We start from the raw sequence: 23831 nt of genomic DNA on the forward strand, positions 1-23831 counted from the left end.
AAAGCTTACAAATTTACTATCAACAGTTGACTCTCCCTCGTACATTGCAACCCAGGGCTCATAAATGTGTCAACAATAAATAGTCCCACATACTTCAAGAGCAAATTTCATAATTTTCCTGGTTTTTCTTTTTGTATTCTTGCAAAAATAGTTCACTCCGTGAAGAAAAAAAACAATTTGTTAATTAGAAATTTAATTTGTTGTTCAACCATGCTTGTTTATGTTTTAGTGCATATTATGGAAATGTTCAAGTCTTGATTTTCTTATCTTGCACATTTAGGTGCTTTTTAGGTCATAGAAACCTACTGATAAAGAGTACTGATTTTACCTAACAGAAATCTATTTTAATAATCTCAATACTTTTAATAGCGAGTAATTTTTGCATGAGTTACACATCCGTCAAATGCTTTATTCCATTGGATTTTCTAAAAAGGCTTCACAAAATATAGGTATACATGTAACATTTCTACTGAAGGCAATGCAGTTGTGTTTTCCAAACTAGGCATTATTACATTATCAAATGCACTACATTTATGGTGGGAAAAATTACATGTAATAAATAGTCAACAGCAAAAAATTCAGTTTTTAATTACTTGGAACTCTGTACCTATCTTAGAATGAAGTGAACAAGTTGCAATATCCTAGACAACAACCAACCAGTATCTTGGGTTCTGTACTTTGCTAGGCTGAGGAGTCTCCGACACAGGTAGAGAAACGTGAACTGAGTTTGTTTCAGGCACTATTTGTTCTTCTAGTTAAAATAAAAGGAACAATTATCTAGCCTTACATGTTTGGCAAACATAGGCTTCCAATTCCAAGGTGTTTCGTACATACGGCTTACATATAGTATAGTGCTAGGTATTTTTAGATAAACCAATGGACATGCAGTGCTTACTTCCAATGTAGTTACAATTAACATTTGATATCTGCCAGGAATGATTTCTGCAATAGCATAGGTAATGACAACTTTAATTGAAGTCCTATATGCCAAAATGCCACAGAAAATAAAATTAAATCAATGCTTAATATGAACTGTGTAACCACAATACGTCTAGTATAGCAGTTAACATGATATCATTTGAATTTTCATTCGTCTCAGAGCTTACCGAAGTATGTTGCACACTCACATAGCATAATAATGACTGGATCTACACTTTACAGTGGCATCAGAAAATATTCAATTCTAATAAACTATTTTGCATTACGTTTAAATTTCAAGGATGTGGCAATATTAAAAATCTCTGACTGGCTCTGATAAGCAGATGTACAGACCAATTGAGATAAATTACTTTCCACTAAACCAGTCAGTCATAAACCAATCAAAATGATATCACTGTAGCAGCTTCTGGGATATCAAGATGGCCAGATAAATAGTCCAGTAAGACAGACGATTTATGACAGGTTTAGCTATTATTTGGTACATCAATCAATCCATCAAATTTTGTCTATTTGGCTGTAGTAGCTTCTGACACACTGAAAGCTGACATAAGATGGAAGTTTTTTTATTTGTTTGAGTTTGTTTTTAAATCCATTGGACTGAACCTACAGACCTAGACTGAACCTGGTTACAAAGTGACAACAAGAAGGCTTCTTTTTTCAGCTTTGTTGATTATTACCTGAAAATTCACTTTGTGATAAATACATTGGCAAGAAATTAGAAATCATTCTGACTGATATCCTCAGTTCGAGACTGGTGGAGCCTGTGTTATATTCCTGATTCAACGTGGCATGGAAATTTCCTTCACGTAAAAAGAAACTTTATTATATATGTTGCTGAATGATGAACTGATGGAACAAACACAATGATACATCCATGCCTTAACCAGGTTTCGAACCTGTTACCACTGGCTTTATAGCTCATTATGCTGACCATTCTTCCGTGAAGACCAGATATCTCAAACTAACAGGGTCCACTGGCAGTATATCAAATATTAATCATATTCTGCAGGTTTGTGGGTGAAAGGGGGAGATTTTATGATTACTTAAATCATGTGGTAATCTCCAACTGAAAAGCAGTGTATGTGAACATGCATATTGCAAGGACACAGTAAATTACCTTAGATATCAAAACACTATTTTCTTCATGATGGATGCGGTAAATGCTGTCTAAGTATTACCTATATTAAATTTCGTATTTCCACATTGCACAATTGGTTTTCCGATTAATTTCGAATGCTCACTGCCTTCATTCACTAAGGGTACGGCATCTGGAGTGGAGACAGAGATAACCTAACCAAAATCCCAAACCAAATGGATTGCTTTCCCATACCACCTCACCACATCAGGCAAATTATCCAAGGCCCTCAAACTCTTCAACATCCGACTGGCACACAAACCAGTATCACAAATCGGAAGAGCCCTACCCAACTTCAAGAGATACTACCTACCCAAACTTGCATTCCCTGGTGTCTACAAGGTCACATGCCAATGGCACAACAGCTTCATTGGCAGAACCATTTGCACTGTTCAAGAACTGATTGATGAATACGTAAAAGATGCCAAAAAAGACACACCAGGATCAGGCCTTTCACAACACCTCAACTCCACAAACCACACCAGCTCCTCCATGTTCATACTTTACCCAACCAGCTCTATCATAGAAAACACCATCAAAGAAACCCATGTTATCATCCAACAGAAACCAGCGCTGAACCTGGACAATCGACAGGCACACCCAACTTGGCAGCCCATCCTTCGAAAAGTCCCAGCGTACAAAAAGAAAAGATGCAGTGCACTCGCTTGACCCCCCCCCCCTTTTCCACACACACATACACACGCAAAGAACAGGAACTATACCACACCAAACAACACAATGCAGCAAATGGCCCAGCCCCCAACCACCACCTGGCAACGCCACCCGACAAGGGATATCAGAAAGCACAGCAGACAACACAAGCCAGGAAACCCACACCAGCAGGCCAAATGGGAGAAAATGAAACTACCGCTGCCTGGGAACTAACAAAGAAGTGGCACGCTACCATCTCTGCTCCAGATACCGTACCCTTAGTGAATGAAGGCAGTGAGCATTCGAAAATAATTAGAAATAACCATCCAATTGTGCAAAACGGAAATATGAAATTTACCGTAGGTAATACAATTTCATTTGTAATTAAATGAGAACATATAAATAATGTTCACTTGTAATTCCAAGATCAAACTTGCAAAACAAAACTTATGCATTCAAATGTGGACAAAATCAAACTAAAACTGGAGATATTCATTCAGTTTGTGGTTATTGTATTAATGATGCACAGCTAAAAATGCCAATAGTGAGAAAGTAGAATTGTATTTATTGCACTTTTCACTATGGGAGAAATGATGACGTATATTGTTTGTGGTGAATGGGAGGTGCATTATTACTTAATCAAGTAGTAGTTTCGAACTCAAAAGTAGGATACATTCAACGAAGTAAAGGCATGTCTATTGCAAGTGATGAAAACAATTTTTGAGCAACAAGCAGTGAGTGGGCTTTGTAGAATCATTGCAAGCATGCAGGAAACAAGCTGCACCAGGTATGAGTATTTCTGTTTGTGCATGTTTTTATTGCAGATTGTGCATAAAATGTTAAGTTAACTTTACTCGTTATTGCAGAGAAATACATGCATTAATACTTTGTAATGTTAGGTCATAATTCATATGACAGGAATTCACACAAACTTCAAAAATCAAAACTTAGTCAAGAAATCTCCTATGTTCAGTTGATTTACAGCTATAGCTTGTGTTAAAAGTCTCATCTTATTTGTGTTCCCATTATAATTAATTGGTATTATATCGGGTTACATTATATTCAAATCTATTCAGTAAGATTTACTTTGAGTATATATAAATCCAGAAAATATATAAACAGTGGAACCATGATTTTAGGCTTTCACAGGTTCAAGGTGAAGTAACTCTTCGACAAATCAACGAAATTGTTATAATAAGTTGCTTAATTGGGAGCATGAAGGTTGAATGTATATGGAGGAAAATTAAAAGTTTAGTTTCACAGTACTTACATTTTATGTTGATGATAAAAATTATATTTAAAAAGTTCTTGAAAAAAGCAAGCAGAATGCATCAAAACTGTAAATTGCCTGTTGCAGAGCACAGCAAATAGTTATGATTGTATAGGATGTACTACAAATGGAAGCCAATACTTACAAGTACAGATTCTAGAGCTAAATTCTTTACACAACACTGTCATAACAGGTAGCTTTTCAACATGGACTTGGTTATTACGTTTTGGGTAAGCCATTGAAGTTTTTTGGGTTTCTTCAGTCTTCAAAATTTCATTACTTCATAATCCATTTGTAATGTCCTGATTAACCTTGAGAACCAGAAGGACAGCATATACCAGTATCCTTTTTTCACAAATAGTCACATACAGCAGCTTCTAATCACTTCATTGTATGTATAGAAAATTTCAAGTTTGTAAGAGCAATTTTATTTCAGCATTGTCAGTTTATTTTAAACAGTCATGCTTGAATTTTCTCCATCAAAAGTTTTTGGACCAATTGAAAAATAATGAAAAAAAAGATGTAAAATTCCAGATGAAACCATTCATTATCACTCACTATCCTTCAACGTGAATGGCATGAATAAGAAATTAAGGATGAGCCAATATGAAATTTATACTAATACACTGTAAAATTTATCGATACTAGTAGTGCATGTACCAATATAACATAAAAGTAATAAAAACTTCACACTGAGCCTGAATGATGACTTCACCTCATTCATCAATGTCTGATAGGGTCAGTGCTTGACGTGGGGGATGCTTATGCAAAGTATCCTAGGTAGGGGGATGCATTATGGAAATTTTCTTAACTGGTGGGTCGAGTACTGATTATAGTGGGTCTTGTCTTAGAAAAGGCATGACTGTATGCATCCAATTGTAGGTCATTTATGGAAATATCAAGCAGGCATGTTATCGGCAAGTTTACTAATAAATGAAAATATCAGCTGGTATGGATCAAGTAGTGATAGATTTGTATCATTGCTAAAAAAAAAGCTCCTCACTAAACAAATAATGTGTAGGTATCATAAGATATGACAAAATAATTTTCTTCTTACACAATTTTACTAGTAAATGGAGGGGGGGGGATATATCTACTACATAATTGAAAGTAACTAAGCAACAAAGGAAATGCCAACAGAAAGACAATCTTCCAAACCAAAAGTCACAAGGCATCGAGAAAGCATACTTTAGGCACATGGTCACAAAAAAATATCTAAAAGCATGAACTGGTATGCACCAACATGCCCACATATATAAATCATAAATAAATAAAGCTTTTTGTCAATAAGGCATTGATGTGAAGTGCAAAAATCTCAGTTCTGGTGTACATATAAGAGAACGAGTGTAAGTTTTAAAGAGTCACTATGTCTCTTACTCCATTGGTTTGAATCACCATACACACCATGGTACCTTCAAAAGAATGTACCTTTAAAATCATTTCATGTAAAAAACAAAATACAAACAGATTTACCTAGCTATGTGTATAATCAAAGTGAACTGACAATATAACAGAGATAGGACTACCAACTTTGAAAAGATGACTATTTCACAGCAGCCCTGCAATATCCTGAACAACATGAAAACATATTTTACATGTTGAAATCATAACTCTACGAAATAATCATAATTTCACAGTTGTGATTATCCCTTGATTTGCATTGCATACACAGATAACAAATGCATTTGTTTGTGTATATAACTACTAGATACAACTACCAGCAACTATTAGAAATCTAACTAGTATTTCACAATAATGCTGCTTACCTTCTTGCCTCACTCTTTTAACACCATCATGTGAAATTTCTCCTCTTGATCGTTTTCTGCTGACAACTGAAACTGAATTCACTGAAATGTCTGGATTCATAAAACTATCTCCATTTTGAGAACTTAAATTATTGTTATTAAATGAACCATTTAACGAGAACATTTTTTCTGGATGAAAGCCATTTGTAATGACTCCACCTTGCTGCAATTTGGGTATTGATGCAGCTGCTTCATTTGTTTCCATTTCAGAGTCATCATGATTCTGTGGTTGGGTTATAGGATGGTAGCCATAGTAGCCATTGGAAACATTGAGTGTTTTAAAACCATTCTTTCCTGCTACTTTCGGTTCATCGTGAGCATAACCATTAACGTGATGCCCGTTTGAAATTCCATTGGTAAATCCATTAGTACCTGCAAGAATAGGGTTTCACTTTAAAATAATACCACTTGAAAATAATCTTGTATTTGGAAGAATTCACAATGTAACCCTGTATTAATATTACGAGACTATTGAGTTTCTAAAACTGAAAATCTTAGGCAAGTGTTTTTCCATGTTAATCACTGTGGTAACATTGGTTACATTTGTGTCAACATTGATTAACAAGATTCATCTTAACTGTATGTATTATCTGTTGTGCAAGAAATCAAACAAAGCATATTTCTACAGATACTGTCCTTGTATATTTCAGCAAACCAAAATTATTCTACGTAGCCATACATGAGAAAAATGGATTGCATCTGTATCAAGCTATTTTATCAATGTTAAGATATAATATCCCTCTTATCACTGCTCGAAGTGGGAGGATTTCCCAGTTAAGAAAACTTTCAAAAACATCTCCCCCCAGCTAGGATAACTTACAGAGCATTCCCCACCTCCAGTATTGTCGCATTGTTAATCTAGACAAGCATCCCTCCTTCCTATCCCAAAACTCGACCAACAAGCATCCCCCAGATAGGAAGTCACTGCCCCTCACCACACACTCCAAAAACTCACCAGTTCAAGTCATGGCATGGACATAAATTTCATCAAGTCTAGTCGCAATTAGTCTACACCTATAGTAAAGCAATGTAAAAGTAACAAAACTACAATACATGCTTTTCAAACCTTAGATCTTTCTAAAAGTTAGACATATAAACACTAACGTTATAGTCATACAATTACAATAAACTATTCAGACTTAATTAGCTCAACAAATAGTTTATGCCATATACAAGATATAAAAAGTTATGGTTTAACTACTTTTCCAGAATGTTTAAATCAACAAATATAGATCACGAATCTTATGTGAAATCTTATCTCTTATGGTGCCAGTTTTATAAACATGTGACACACCTTTTCCATGTATGCATATACTGATAAACTGCTTACCATTCTGCATCTGATGTTCAAACAGTTGAAGACGTTCAGCTACTTCAGTGTATCCACAACTCATAGCTAACTTATGTGCAGTCAAGCCGCTGTTACTTAAAATGCTGTAACAACAAGACATGACATTCAGCAAAATTAACACCATGTATAATAATCCACTATACAAAATATGTGTAAATTACTTCAAGTTTAAATATAAAATACATTGTGTTAGCACTGTTTAGCATGTAACTACAATTGGGAATTATAGTTGTTCTTGTATGTACGCATTGCTTGCATTCTAGAATTATTTTCCTGTAGTTTACAGTTATTACAAGCACAAGAAAACTGTTTTTCGTTCTGATGTTTCAGGAGAACACACGCTCCCTTCAGACATTTATTTTCATTTTGACTAAAGATACAGTTATAACAATGGTTAGCAATTTTTTAAACAAAAAGAATCCGTTATATAATAGATGTTGTCAATGTTACATTATCTGAAATAAAAATAGAACAGACTGCTTCTTTTCACAGTTGAGTTGCTATATTACAACAATGTAACATTGACAACATCTATTATATAACGGATTCATTTTGTTTAAAAAATTGCTAACCATTGTTATAACTGTATCTTTAGTCAAAATGAAAATAAATGTCTGATGAAGGGAGTGTGTGTTCTCCTGAAACGTCACAACGAAAAACAGCTTTCTTATGTTTGTAATGACCGTAAACTACAGGAAAATAACTGGGAATTATCTGGTTACAGTATACCTCTATATTTTATGTAATATGACAACAGTTTTCCCACAGAAAATTGTAAAAAGGAAAAAAAAAAAAGTTCTCCCTGTCTTTTGCACCATGCCATGAAGGCATATAGGGGGTGTGGAGTTAGGGTCCCACACTTTTTTGATCATGGCCGAAGATGGGGGTGATGTGATCAGCACCATTCCCCTGGCTGCCTTTACCCCCCAGAGTTTCCTCCAGTTACCCATGTTAAAGGATGCAGGGTAGGCACCGGAGAAGCTTGAACATGTGGATAAAATCCTGGTTCTCCCCCATTGGGGATTCAACCTGGGTCTCTCGCATGATAGATTAGATAGTCAGTTGCCTTAAACGACTGAGTTACCGCAGCTTGCTTTACAGAAAATTGTTCTGACTCTATAACTTGTGTCTAGGAAAGGGTTGGGAAATACATTCAAGCTTATTAGTGTACTACTATGTATTCTTGTTATTAGTAGTTTTATGCTGTATGTAGCCATTGTTACCTGGTGATAATGTACGTGAAGGAAATATTATTCAATAATTATGTGCAAAATTTATGGTTTACATTGGTGCAGTTTCATTATCATTTGCTTCTCACACATCATGATTAAGGAAGAATTGATGAAATGACAAAAAATTGCCATCTTCCTGTGTGAAGAATATACCATTTAGGAAAGCATAATAGTCCCCCTATTAACTCCATAAATGCAAGTTACCGCACTAAAAATTACCTATATGGCCTTAAAAACACTTATCTTTAAATAGGAAAGAATTTCCAGATAACTTAGATGGGAGCCACATATACCATACTCCATTCTCCATTGCCTAGTAAACTCATTTACTTATTCCAACATGATTTTGAAGACTTAAAACTCGCAGATCAAAAGCCATATGGCAAAAGAGTGCCATTAAAGGGCAAAGCATTATAGATTACAATTAATTATGAAGAAATTTTAATGTTGTTATTGGTGAATACATAACCAAGATGATTGTATAAAGCACATGAATGGAAAATAGGAAGATTGGAGAAGTAAACTTCACATCAAAAAATTGAAAATCATTACTTTATCACTGAAAACTGACAGTTTGATGGTTTAAGTAGGAATGATTTAATGTAGAGTTAATGATTAGCACATCTGGTGATTTTTTTCTCTATTCACATGCACTGAAACATTAGTTAGGCAAATTACTTCTCCCTCAAAAGTGTTCATTACTGTAGATTCTTACTTTTAAACCATTTCAGATAAAGCTCAATATTTTATTAGTAATTTCATAAATATTCTGGTGTGGTAAAATATTTTATGAAAATACAAAGAAAGGACTCACAACAATATACAAATATGATTATATCAAACTCCACACTCTTATTTAGATATATGATATATTTAATTTAACAGAGGTAAACCTTTCCAGCAAGTGGATTCCACTTTATGCTGTAGACCCATTCCCGATTAACCTATTTGTGTCCCAAAAGTGTAGCCTCCTTTTCTCTCAAACTACTAGAAGACAACTATTTTCTGCATTTAAATTAATAAAATTTTCCCTGAGGATATAAGCATGAACTCACTCTAATTTTGCTCCACGTGATGCCAATAAAGTGATGCAGTCTATTGACTTAGACCTTGCAGCTTTGTGAAGTGGTGTTTCTCCAAGGTAATCCTGCAAATAATGATATTTATACTCACAAAATGAAACATTAACAACTTATTCTATACACACAAAATATATATCTGCTACCGTAACTCTATATAAAAAACACCTGTAAGAAAATTATGATTACTTAAGGAGAGTATAACAAGATGATTAATATAACAAAAGTAATACATTATCATAATTTGTGAAGTGTGGACTTCATAGGCACACCGGAGAAGGAAGGCGTTATGGAGAAAAGAACACCCCCTCTCTTTTTGGGACTTAAACTTTCTTGAAGAAAACAAGTAAATGTAATTTGCTGCATTATACTGACCCCATAATGAGCAATTTATCCACATAATCCCAACACACCTTGCCAAAATTTCATCAAGACCCCCTACATTTTTTCACAAAGGCCCAATCTGGCTCTAAATTTACATTGGTTTTGATTTTATCCCTTGCTGGAGAGCCAGAGCAAGAGCTTTCAGTGTCAGTCATGGCCAGTGCTGTGGTCTGTAAATTTTCACATGGTATGCACTAAGTTTCATGAAACCTTAAGTGGAGACCATGTTTCTATTAAATCTATGGATGAAATCAATTAACATCTACAAAAAATGTCATCACGGTAGAATACTGATGATGATGGCATACCCATATACCCATAATTTGCATAAAAGAGGCATATTGCAATAGAGAAAGCATTAAACAATATATTATGAATGCCTATTTTAATGATTGCATATAAACATAAAAGGCTACAGTAGAGCATGTTATTGTATTTTATTTTCTTCTTGATATTGCTTTTGTGCATTATCAGTATGTATCCAGTTTTTGATTGATTGATTGAGTTGGTGTTTCAAGTTCAATTTATGCACAGTAATGCTAATCGGGACTGGACCTAGAGTTTAATGTGGGATCCGAACCACTAAGTGCCTCCACCGGGGAGGCCCTGTCTGTTTGCTGTTAACAATTTTAAAAATACTGCTAATTTCACTGAAGGTAAAAATCGTGGAAAATACTTAGTGTAAAAAAATGAACAGAAAAAGCAACAATTCTCTTTTATTCTCTCTCAGTGTTTTAAAACTGAAATACAGACCTCAATTGTCGTTTTTCGGTCATTCCATGTCAAATCATCCAGAATTTTGTGAAAATGTCACCCATCATCCCCGATTTTGATGAAATTCGGTATACTTATAGAATTTTTAATGCTGATTACAAAAATGACAATTTTTTTTTAAAATTCGTCAAGGGGTTCAGAAGTTACTTGCTTTTTAAAATCTCCGTGTACGCCACTTGCGGCTCCACTTTGAATGACACCATTATTTATAATCTAAATGTGTATCTTCCTTCAGGTTTGCTGTAGAAGTAGTAGAATTTTCTTTTCTTTTGTTCAAAATAGTGTAAGCTTTCATTTAAATAAGGTTTCAGATGATTGTATTAATAACCATGTATTTTTATGTATAGTTTCATGTATTTTTTTAGAAGAATAAATTACTAACTTCAAGAGCAAATTTTGTGCAATGCCCCCCGCCCCATCCCTTCAATTTTCCCCCAATTTTATATGTAGGTAGCTCAAAGTGTGTACTAATGCCAGATGGAAAAATTGGGATGAGCAGTTCAGAGACAGGGTGATAAAAAAACATTTGCATCAAATGACATTAAAAGTTAATCTTATTAAAAATGCTTAAGTATTTAGCACAAAGCCTGAAGTACAATATGTTTTAAGGTATAATATTCAAAATTTCTATTCAAGCATAGGCGTAACCTGGCGGGGGCAAAGGGAAGCATTTGATCCCTCTAAAATTTATAGATTAATTAAAATTTACCAGTTAAATATATATCGTAAACCTTCTGGCACTTGAGAAAGATACAAATAAAGAGTAATAATTGTGATTTTTCAAATGTATTTAGCAAATAATCTTGGACACTATTTTTATGGGATGGAAAACTTTGTGATTCCTTCTACCAAAGATAGTTCCCAACTTACGCCCATGAAGATAGTACTAATAATACTTAGACTATTGTACTAAATGCATTGCCAAAGTTTCATGTACTATCATTTGTGCCCTTCACATTTTAGAAGAATATTTTGATCATTTCAAACACACTAAAGTATTTGACTTATCACTAAGTACATATGTCCTTCCATTTGTGTTGTTAATGTCCACTGGACATAGAATATTTTGTGGCCAGTAGTAGGAAGAATTTAATTGCTGCATTTCCTTTTTCTCATGAACTTTTGAAGCAATCTTATAAACAAGTTTGTCACACACACAAGCTACTACATAACTGTTTAAGAGTTGGAATTGAGAAAGAAACTTCTTCACAACAGTCAAATCACACAGTTATACAAAACTTATTTCATCAGTTCTTATTATATTTGCATTGACTGTTAAACAACTAGTATTTCGAAGTAACTGGTTGCAAGTAACAGTTACTTTTTATTTAGGAATTCCAACTGTAACTAGCGACTGGAATTGCTGGCCTGGCAAGGAAGCTATGCTTTGTTGCATGCTAACTTTAGAACATCCACGCTTTACTTCAATTCATTTTTAATTATATGTGAAAAGTTCAGTGTTTTGGTGGTCTGCTGCGTTAGTTTGGAATGTGGTTCTCAAGCTAGGTGCAAGTGGAATCAATGACACCATATTCAAAATACCGTGGTTAGCATACTACTGATTTCTTAATTAAAATCGTTTAAGCAAAGCTGACTGTGTTCCATCATTTATTTGCAGTAGTAATGTAAATATATGAAGGCATACTATAAAAAAGGTAAAGTGCTCCCCTGTGCACAGCACCATGCCATGAAGGCCTATAGGGGTTGTGGGGGTAACGCCCCACACTTTCTTGATCCGGTCGTGAGTGGGGGTGATGTGATCAGCATCACAACCCTGACTGCCTTTACCCCCCAGGGTTTCCCCCAGGTACCCATGTCATTCGTCGCTGGGTGGGCGCAATATTATAAAAACATAAATAAAACATTCAAGTCTTCATGATCGTTGATTTAGTGTAATTTTTACACAAATCAATGATCATTAACTGTAAGTTACTTTCACAGTAATTGTAAAGTAACTCATAATTACTTTCAAAGTACCAGTAACTTTAACCGAGTTAGTTTTTTAAATAAGTAACTATCTCTGTTACTTGCAAAAAGTAACTTACCGAACCTGTAGCCTAAGTTCAAAGTAGCGCATACTTAATTTTTCTGGTTCTGTTGTTTAGTACTTTGCAATCGCTGACACATCATACTGCGCGTTTTGTCATTTCACCTTACATAATTTGATAAGAAATTTATGCCTTGAATACTATTGGTACATCATTGCCGCACTTGATACTGTAGAAGTCTATACAAGTGTTTTAACTGTTCCAACCAGCCTGTCACAAGAGTTTCTGTGGCATATGGCAAAATCTCCATGGGAAAACTTCAATCAGGACAAATGTGTATTATTAGCCCCTCTAGTTGGCTGCACCTTTTAACACTCTGTACAATGCAGGTGTATCCAGTGTCAAGGGTGGTGCAAGGAAATTACGTTCAACCAACTAGACGGAAAGCGGTGTTTGAGTTCAGAAGATTCAACAAATGCCTGTCTGCTCCTTTAAACGGTCGTTTGATTAGTTAGCATGCACCACGTGATCATACACCATACCTACACCGGTCTGGAAGGTAGTGCAGACAGCAATTACACTATTTGACTCCAAATCAACGAACTAGACGACTCGGTGTTGTACCGTGCAACCAACTAGACACTTCGGTGGAAAGAGTGTCAAAAAGTGCAGCCAACTAGACGGGGCTATTAATTCTAACTTCATATTATGTATCCCCGTGAAGAGTAGCCAAAAAAAGAACTTCAATATTGAGATAAAATGCACAAAAAGAATGTTCTCGAAGATAATTTGCTAAACTTGGGAATGCTAATAATGATGATTATATTTCTTAAAAAATTGAAGACAGTTGAAACTGACTTAGATACAGTGGAACCTCGATTTTATGTTATTCAGGCGACCAAGCTGAAAAAAATTAGAATGCGAGAAAATGTATAACGGAGCAAAATTTCTTAGCAATTTTCTATGTTGAGACCACCAAGATTGAATATAAAATACAGGACAATACAAAATCAAGAAACTTGAAATTGGGGTTCCACTACAATTATTATTTGTAAATTTTAATTAATTCATGAATTTTAGAGGGGCAAATACTTCCCTTTGCCCTCGCCAGGTTATGCATATGCTTACCTTCACACATAGTGATTAGAAATTTTGAATATTACCTTAAAACATATTGTACTTCAGGCTTTGTGTTACATACATAAGCATTTTTAATAAGATTAACTTTTAATGTCATTTGATGCAAATGATTTTTTTATCACCCTGTCTCTGAACCGCTCATCCCAATTTTTCCACCAGGCATTAGTACACACTTTGAGCTACCTACATATAAAATTGGGGGAAAATCGAAGGGGGGAGGCATTGCACAAAATTTGCTCTTGAAGTTAGTAATTTATTCTTCTAAAAAAATACATGGAACTATACATAAAAATACATGGTTATTAATACAATCATCTGAAACCTTATTTAAATGAAAGCTTACACTATTTTGAACAAAAGAAAAGAAAATTCTACTACTTCTACAGCAAACCTGAAGGAAGATACACATTTAGATTATAAATAATGGTGTCATTCAAAGTGGAGCCGCAAGTGGCGTACACGGAGATTTTAAAAAGCAAGTAACTTCTGAACCCTTTGACGATTTTTTTTAAAAAATGTCATTTTTGTAATAAGCATTAAAAATTCTATAAGTATACCGAATTTCATGAAAATTGTGGATGGTGGGTTATATGGCCTGGATGAATTGACGTGGAATGACCCGTTTAACAATAAGAGCCTTTTTAGTCAGTCAGTTCTTCTAAAAAATACATGAACTATACATAAAAAACATGGTTATTAATATAATCATCTGTTGTTGTCCTCATTTGTTTCGGAAAAAAAAATTAGGGAGATTTCACACAGAAGCGACACACGATATCTGTTGCTTGAGTATTACAAGATCACTGGAGTTACCGTCAAATTACATAAATAAATTCAAACGAGACGAAAGTAGAAGGTATACACTAACGAGTGAGGTTAACCAAAGAGCCGACTACAGCCATGGATATAGCGCTCAAGTGACAGTTAAGTAGACACGGCTTAGCACAAAGAGGCCATACATAGTGCGGGGGCAAAAAGTAGGGAAGTCAATTTCCTGCTTGCTCCCTAATCACCGCCACTGCTACACATATACATTAAATGACATCTCCTTCTCTTAAAGTCAAAATTACATTTAAAAAGGGATTATTTCATGAAACGCCTCATTTCCTTTTTCTTTCTTCTGAAATTCACATGAGTTCACCAACCTTTGTGCCTAATTTTTCGATCGCAACAGCATCGTCGAAACAATACGACCCTAATTTACTGTGATAAGTATTTCGACACGCCAATCTTGAAGTATTTCTCGCTCTCAATAAATCTATTACGTTTTTGTTTAATTTCCACATCTATATTTCAACGTCAGTTCTCAAGATATTATATATATAGTTCGCGGAGTAGGAATAAAAATTAAGTACCGCACGTCATGCGACCCCGTTATGTGAAAGAGCCGTGAAGTCCGACCGACAACACGCAACGTCGAGCACGAAAGCCTATCCCACACCAGCGACAGAACCAGTGTCCCGTTTCACTTTCTTCCGAGCTGCGAGGTGAGCCTCCAAAGCATTAACGCTTCCGCGTTGACTTGGAACCTTGGGTGTGGAAATCGGGAGGGGGAGAGGTACGAAATAGTTGACACAGGTGGGACCTGAAAGGTGCAAGCATAAAATCACAAAATCGTGAACATATTACTGATCTATTTTTTGAGCTTGAGCGAGTTTTTATTAAAGTCCGCTTTATGCACAGATAGGATAATCGAGACTGGACCTCCAGTTTAAAGTGAGATCCGAACTAGGGATGGCTAAAGAAATCCGGATTTCGGAGCGAGAAGAATTACGGAGGCAAGACAGGTTCTGGAAGGATAACGGACTACAGACGGAAAGCGAATTTTGGAGGGAAAACTGATTTTGATCCATATTTTCAATAATTGTCTCATGAATTTGACAATATACTCTACTCTACCAACCCAATGTCAGACTGTCTTCCACGTAGTACATGCACCCTGGACTGCATTTAGCAGACTAACGAGACTATGGCGTCTGGACTCTCAGCCAGTACAATCCTACGTGGAGCTTTTTTTGTGGTTTTGTTATCTGCCCATGTGTGTTTGTATTTGTCCCTTCGTCTGCTTCATCGTATCACAATTCATCCTCATCTTCGCGATTTGCCAAAGCAAATGCGGGTTCTCTTTCAGATTACGATCACTGTCTGTTGTCTACAATGACAGCGGTGTTCCTCCAATGTGACGACAAAGTTTTAGTAAGTCATACATAACGTAACATGGCAGATGCGGACGAAAATTAAGGGGTTCTGAAAAGCCCGTTCGCACCTTCTTACATACAATTTCATTCTTTGAGCTCCGAAGCATGTAATCTCAGGAAGCAGATGCAAATGATTTTATTCTTTCGGCGTCAGAAAGCGCTTGCGCATTAAACTGAATCGCGAACTTCTCCAATGCTATTTAAACATTTAAAATAAGCGTGAGCCAGGATGGATCGAATTCAAAATCCGGATTCCCTCCGAAATCCGGATTCTCCGTTTTTAAAATCCGGATTCCGGAATTTATAAAAATCCGGAAACCCTCGATTACAAGGCAACGATGTTACCGCTACGCCATCCGGGAGGTTCTTTCTTGCGAACTGGAAAACGGAAACGTGCATCTTAAAATTTACAAGAAAAACACTTTAGATTTCTGCGTTCACGTACGAGTTGTACGCTATCCCATGCATTTCATTCTATTTCGGTCTTTTCTACCTCTTCCTCTTGGGTTTATCATGACGATGAGCATGACTGATGAGGAAGCAAATGGCGATGGAACAAATCCAATGAACACTAAGGCATTTGGATTAACCTCGGGGGAAAGAAATACGAGACAAAGCCAGAATGCTCAAGAATGTACGTATTTCCCAATAGTGCGGTTCTCTGATATGTAGAATCCGTAATCCATAGAAAGTACAGGATTTGCAAATTCAAAAATAACATTCTGCAATCGAAAACGTCATTGTCTGTTTTTTGTTTACCTATTTCTCTTTCCCTTCCAAAATATTTCAAAGTAGTCGAGATAAGATAATATTTTACTGACAGAGTGATAAAAATTATTCAAGGGGGAAAGTTACGTCTCAATAACTGACAAACTCAGATAAGCTGGTATTTTCAAATATCGACACCCAATTTCACTAATCGTATTTATAGGTATTATGAGTTCTTTACTTTCCCTGATTATGTCACATGGCGGAGCACAAGCTGTGTGATGCCGGTACTCTGTCATTGCCAGTTCCTATCTGCACACGGTATTAGGGATTTGGCTTTATTATGGCTTTTCACTTGTGCGTACCATCAACCGACTATCGCTCAAGTCGCCATCTACGAGGGTTGGGGCATAAGCCATGGCAATTATTTTTTCTCGAGAATGCAGGACCGGCACAAAAAATGGAAATATACAAAAGGAAGAGAAATGGTTTGGCACTTCCATGCCGGACTGGGCATGGGCGTTCTCTGTGAGTGACCCTTCATCGATTTCATATCATTACTTCATCCTAATCTTCGCGATTAGCCAAAAGTGGAAGAAAAGCGAAGTAAAATTAAACAAATCAATCAATCGATCTCAATTCGGAAGCGACCAGGAAACCGAAACAGGCACAGAGACCTTTAATACCATTCCTGTAGAATAACCACAAACACACAACAAAAATGGTTCATAATCTTTCATTTAATCCAAAAAGTTTAAAAACAGAGAGCGAGATTTTTTGTGGGAGGTAACACAAAGTAAACTTCATATGGAACTAAACATTTCCACTTAATCTTTAAAAGATTTTTTCTTTAAATGAGGTGTGTAAAAATGAACACAAATAACAATTTTGATCCCCCATTCATTTCAGTATATTATATAACGGCATGAAAGGGTGTATCCGTGGCGGAGTGGTTAGCACAGCGTGCTGCGACGCCAGGGGTCCCGGGTTCGAATCCCAGTCTGGGCAAGGGTGTTCTTTGTGGGTGTCGCTTCATCAATTTCATCATATCACTCATCCTCATCTTTGCGAAAGTAAAATAAAATAAATCAAACAATCAATCGAGCTGAAGCACCTCCCCAATGATATAACTAGGAGATGAACACTTCCCTTGGTGGTTTTGCATCTTCTGGAATCATTACATACCACTTTCTGTTTCCTTACCACCAACTTCATTACTTTCACTTTCAAGCCCAACTTGCAAAGTTACTTTCACTTTCACCATTAACCATGGATCTCAAATAAAGATGATAGGGCAATTTTTGTACCCAAAGGGGGTCGCCTGCATGCTGATCACCAGAGTTCCGATTGTTATGACCTCATTAATCTTTGACGGTTTTCCACGCGTGTAAGTGAATTTGAACACGTTTCTAGTCAGTACTTCATATGACCCACCTTTGGCTCTTTTTGAGCCCATTTTAATCATTGTTTGTGTAAAATCCTTTTTACTCTTTTTTTTCTAAACTTCAAACCACGTGGTTTATGAAATTACGTGTTGCTCCGAAGATACAAATAAAGAGCACCCTTACAACAACCAGAATTAATATTATTTCCTTTGTTATAACCAAAAAATAGCATAAATAACACGGTAAACAATGTACGTATTGTCCCAGGCATTTTTGCGAATATGCAAAGAATCGTGCTGCCATCTATTCTTGGGACACAGTAAAAGAAAGGATTGTGGGAAACACTATTATTTCGAAGCAGACAAATAGTTTAATCCCATAAAAAGTTATAACAATCGTCAAATATATTTAGTTATAACACTTTCAAAACAAGGTACTATGCTTCTTTTTAACAATGGGTCAAATAATTTTGCCAATACTGTATTTTAATCGTACAAATGCGTTAGGATTAAGTCAAAAGCTTGATGTAAGTCCGCTTTATGCTCAGGTTAATCGGCACTGGACCTATAGTTAAAAAGTGATTCGAACCACTGTGCAATGCGCCTCCACCGGAAATCCAACTTGGAACCCCTTGATTACAAGGCGACAGCATTACTAGCAGGTACACCATTGAGGAATACAAGATATAAGTGTTCGGAGATAACATGATTTACCAGGAATGCATTGTGAAACAAAGCGTGAGAGTGAAAGTTTTTATTTTTTCACTCTTTCTAACACAGTGTACTACGTTTCATATCTTAAAAATCAACCAATAAGGGGTACTTTTCTGCATCCGAGCTCTATTAAAGTGGAATTTACAGAAACGGGGCAAATCAGACACTTCTTGTTGTCGGGAACTTCTCATGAAGTAAGTTAGAAGCACTAACAAATTTTCACAAAACGACAATTCTACATAATTTTCCACTTTCCAAGGATATTTCAAACCAAGTTTACGCATATGTGGTAAATTAATTGCATAAAACACTTAAAATTTTAAGTGTTTATGGAAGTGAAGGGATTCCACGTGACGTCATGCAATATACAGGACGCGCATCCCCTGTATAAATTCCACCTTGTTCAGAAGAGCGCCTCTTGGGCCTCCCCGGTGGCGTAGTGGTACCGTCGTCGCCTGGTAACCAAGGAGTCTCGGGTTCGATACCTGGTGGAGGATCACATTAAACTGTATGTCCAGTCCCGATTAGCTTATCTGTGCATGAAGCGGACTTAAAAACTTTTTTAAAAAACCATACATTTTCGTTACATTTCAGCTAATCGCAACGATGAGGATGAAATGGTGACCATGTGCAAGTCACTCGCCAAGGGGTCCCGATTTCGAATCTCGGCCTGGGCGTTCTTTATGAGTATTCCTTCATCAGTTTCATCGTATCACTCATGCTCATCGGCGTGATTAGACAAAAAGTGGCAGAAAAGTGACGCTAAATAATAATAGTCTTCTGTCTTAACCAGGCACGTATCTAGAAATATGTTTGGGGGGGGGGGGTCCGAACCAAGTGTGTCAGGAATAATAATAATAATAATAGTGTTTAAATTAAAATAATTAAATTAAATAAAATTAATACTAAATACAATACATAAATTAATATTATATTACACGAATAGGTAAAAAGACTAGCTATAAGAATAGATATAACAGTGCATATTCATTACGTAGCTTACCTGTAGTTAAGATCGGAATAATTTACACAAAAACAAGTGCCCTGGCAATGAAATTATTGTCAAATAGATGAATAATGGAATATATCTCGAATAAGAAAAAATGATGTTACATGTAGTTGGACGGAAATAAGTTTCTGATTAATATTTTATGCATATTGAGTAGTAGTGTACATAAATCTTCTTTGTAATGTCATTCAAAGCCGTTTGATCCCAATATAATCCTTGCCTTCTAAAAAGTTCCAAGGAAATTAATAACCAAATGCTAATATTTTCATTACTTAATTTTAGTACTTCGTAAGTCTTTTGGTGGGGGGGTCCGCACCCCAGAACCCCCTAAATACGTCCTACCTGTCCTACAAAGCCCTACGATACCAATATTATCCTTGCCTTCCAATAAGTTCAGAGGAAATTATACAACAAATGCTAAACGAGTATATTTTCATTATATTTAATTTTCGTACTTAATAAGTCATTCGGGTGGGGGTGGGGGTCCGGACCCCCTAAATACATACTTCCTGTCCATCAAACCCGTATGATCCCAATATAAACCTTGTCTTCCAATAAGTTCAGAGGAAATTATACAACAAATGCTAAACGAGTATATTTTCACTTAATTTTCATACTTAGTAAGTCTTTCGGGTGGGAGGAGGGGTCCGGAAACCTATAAGTACGTCTTTACTGTCCTTCAAAGCCATATGATCCCAATATAATCCTTGTCTTCCAATAAGTTCAGATAAAATTATACAACAAAGGCTAAAATAATATTTTTTTCATCTTTTATTTGCTATTGTAAAAGAAATAAGTATGCACCAACTGCCAATTTGTCTTTGTTTATGTAGAAGTTATACCAATATTTAAACACGTGGCGCAACAGGCCGCGAGGGCCAGGGTCCCCCTACCGACTTCCACCTGCTGAGGAGGGAGATCATGCAACCAGTTACGGGGTGACGTGTGGTCAGCACGACGAACCCCAGTCGACATATTAATTATAAGGAGGGAGGTATTTGAAAGCGAAGTGAGGCTGGTTTCTGCACTCCACTGAGCTTGCCAATTTTCGGCTCTTGGGGGAGGGGGTATAATCTGTATACAAGCCCTATGCTTGAAGGTAAGTTACCAGAATCGCCCCCCCCCCCCCAACTGGATTTTTTTTTCAAATACCACACTATAAAGCACTTTTGTATGTCGTGATAAGAATAGACTGTCCACTGGAGGAGGGAATGAATACAAAGAACATTAATGGCATTCGAAATAGGAAGGTCTGTCTTAGAAGGGCATTGCAATGAACCGCTTGAAGCTGGTGAGTACTTTTAGTTTCACATCATGCTCCATGAAAGGGCAATACAAGTAAGGATGCATTAATTCTTCGAAACTTTATCACGAATGCTAATTTTTTTGATTCACGATGGTTTTTCCAATCATCCTCAGTCAAAAAAAATACGAAGTTAACACAATCTATTAACTATCCGGAAATGTAGCGGAAAATATGTTGTAGGCTCAACCAGCCAGGGCTCTAACCCAGGTCTCTTGTCAGCCGGGAAAAACAACGAAAACGAAAAATCGAACGAGCTAAGCCTAGTTCGGTAACTCAATTGATATGGCAGCGAAATATCACAATCAATTTACCAAGGAAGCAAGCTCTTAGCAAACTCTTGATAAATTATTCGTCGAAGAGTCCAACTGTCAGTCTTGGAACCGCCACTGGTGTGAGATAGGCAATTTTGCCAAACACGTGGCCCACAAAACGAATTGAACATGAAACGAATGTGCAGCAGAAACGTTTCGAACTTACACACAACCACATCGTACAGGTAGAGATAAAGTTATGCATGCTTGCATGAATACTTCCATCTTGCACCAATCAAGAAAACAACTGTTTACGAACAAGCGCCCCCCCCCCCCCAAGAAATAAACACATACCGAAAAACACAAACATTACATATTAATATATACAAATGTTATGCTGGTGCCGAATCATTGTAAAAATGAACATTTAACTTACTTATTCAAGCTAAGTAACTCCTTACGGCTTCTTCAATATTTCCAACAGATGTGAAGTAGTACTAAGAAAACACTATTTTTTCCTGTTTTTAACAGAAAGCCGACCACTAACACAGAACTACAGCACACAGAACCTCTTACGTTCAACACAAACAACAAACTGCCGATTCGAATGCGCACCATGGATGCGCCTGAGCGTACTTACAGCGGCTTCGCGTGCGTGTCAATGTTGCTAACCAACGTCCATCAAAAAGTTTACTTGTTCTGTTACTATCGTGCAAGCATAAATAAACCATTTAACTGCGTACGAGCCAAGTCGAAAGATGTGCGCACAGAACCACGTGCTACATTGTACCCCATCGTCGTGATTGACCTACAAAAACAACAAAAAATAAGAAAAATATTGAAGCCGGGAATTATAAATAAGCAACTGACTGTCCGATACCCGATATGCAGATAAACCGTACTACAGATATCGTCTTCATTATTAAAAGCCAATGAGAAGCAAGAGAGGGAATATTCAATACACTTTGGGCAGCTTTGGAGGCCTCCCGTAGTTTTAACATGTATCAATTTCTTCCAAGAGTATTACACCACATTATTGAAACAAGGGCCACTATAGAGACACGAGACAATTGCTGTCGTTAGGTCTTTTGAAAAACACGCTGACATTCATCACTCTCACCCTACCCTTAAAAAGAACCTTGCATCGGGAATTGCCTCTTGATTTTTATCATTATTTGGCTTGCCTGCCAAAAAGAAATGTACATCATGGGAATTTTTTATTATTCCATAACGCTAATTCGTACATCACTACATAAACGCAGCATTGGGACTCGAACATAAAGCTAAGGCAGGTCTTGCGCCTTGTTCCTTAAAGGCCAATTGTGCGATGGAGTATTTGTAAAAGATAAATATTACATTAAGCAACTGTAAGTTTGCAGTAATCTAAGGTTTCGTAAACTAAGGGAAGTTTGACGGAGCTTATAAATAGATATATTTTATTAAACACAAAGGGGAAAATGTGAATAGAGAGTTCTACTAAAAATATTCATATGTTCCTAGTGAAGGTTAATTATCATAAGCTAGTCCTAGCGCGGAATGACGGCACTTACCCAAGGCCAAATGAAGTCACCCAACCAACCGTCACTGCGTTTTTTAGTCTTCCGAGAAAAGGCCAGCAGAATAACAACCGACTCGATTATTTCTACCAGATGTGGCATATGAACAAAGATTCCAACCACTAAAGTTGGCATCGTCTTTGGAACTGAACCAGATTCTTTGTTAGAGAATTCCTATTTTGTAATGGGCTTTCTCTCAAATTTATATTTCTTTAATTTTGAAATGATAGCATTAAGATTTTTTGGCAAATGTATCTGAGCTGAATCTATGGCGGTGGCTATTTTTTAAACATGGCTTAGTAAATGCTAAGGTGGAAAATACTTGACCCGTGTAGCAGTATCTCATTTCAACTAAGAACATATTTATTTATTTATTTATTATATTAACTAATATTTCATTCTCTTCATTTCACTGAAGACGATTTCAGTTTTCAAAGTTTTATGATACAAATATACTTTAACGTTACAAAGAGAAAATTCAATTATGTTAACCATTAAGACATAAAAGGTCTCACTTTATTGTTATCACTTACTATATTCCGTAGCATGCCTACTAATCCCGTAGGAGAATATATCAGTGGCTACTCCAATATGAGGCAGGATATGCGACGGTCTGCCGCTGCCTCCCCTACCCTCCATACCCGGCCTCGTAATGCTAAGATATTTTAGAAATAAATTCCCCGCCTTTAACAAAACAAACAGTTTCATTTTTATGCACCTAAGGAATTCTCCCAAGTTTTAAATACTGTTCATAATAAATTGTTAAGCCTCCAATTTGTTGTATTTGTCAGTGTTCTAAATTGTTTACACTATCCGTGATCATCGTTATTACGAAAGTAATGGACGGTAAGGGCTTATGCGGACCTCCCTGGCAGAGTTATCACACCGCGCTACGACGCCAGGGTTTCCAGGTTCGAATCTCGGTCTGGGCATTCCTTGTCTCTCTTCATGAATTTC

General features: G+C 36.4%; 1 protein-coding gene across 5 annotated transcripts in view; it reads right to left on the reverse strand.

The window, feature by feature from the left end:
* The window catches only part of LOC145985364 (uncharacterized), an 88796-nt gene that overhangs the window by 36901 nt on the left and 28064 nt on the right, over positions 1 to 23831 (reverse strand). For all 5 annotated transcript variants that reach the window (XM_083119303.1, XM_083119306.1, XM_083119305.1 and 2 more), the window contains exons 3-5: positions 9439 to 9530; positions 7131 to 7234; positions 5762 to 6172 (exon numbers count right to left, since the gene is read on the reverse strand). In XM_083119303.1, coding sequence (XP_082975429.1) covers positions 5762 to 6172; positions 7131 to 7234; positions 9439 to 9530 — 607 coding nt within the window. The remainder of the gene's footprint in view (positions 1 to 5761; positions 6173 to 7130; positions 7235 to 9438; positions 9531 to 23831) is intronic.

Source organism: Lepisma saccharinum, chromosome 3, assembly GCF_977018435.1.
Source record: "Lepisma saccharinum chromosome 3, izLepSacc3.1, whole genome shotgun sequence".
Lineage (NCBI taxonomy): Eukaryota > Metazoa > Arthropoda > Insecta > Zygentoma > Lepismatidae > Lepisma > Lepisma saccharinum.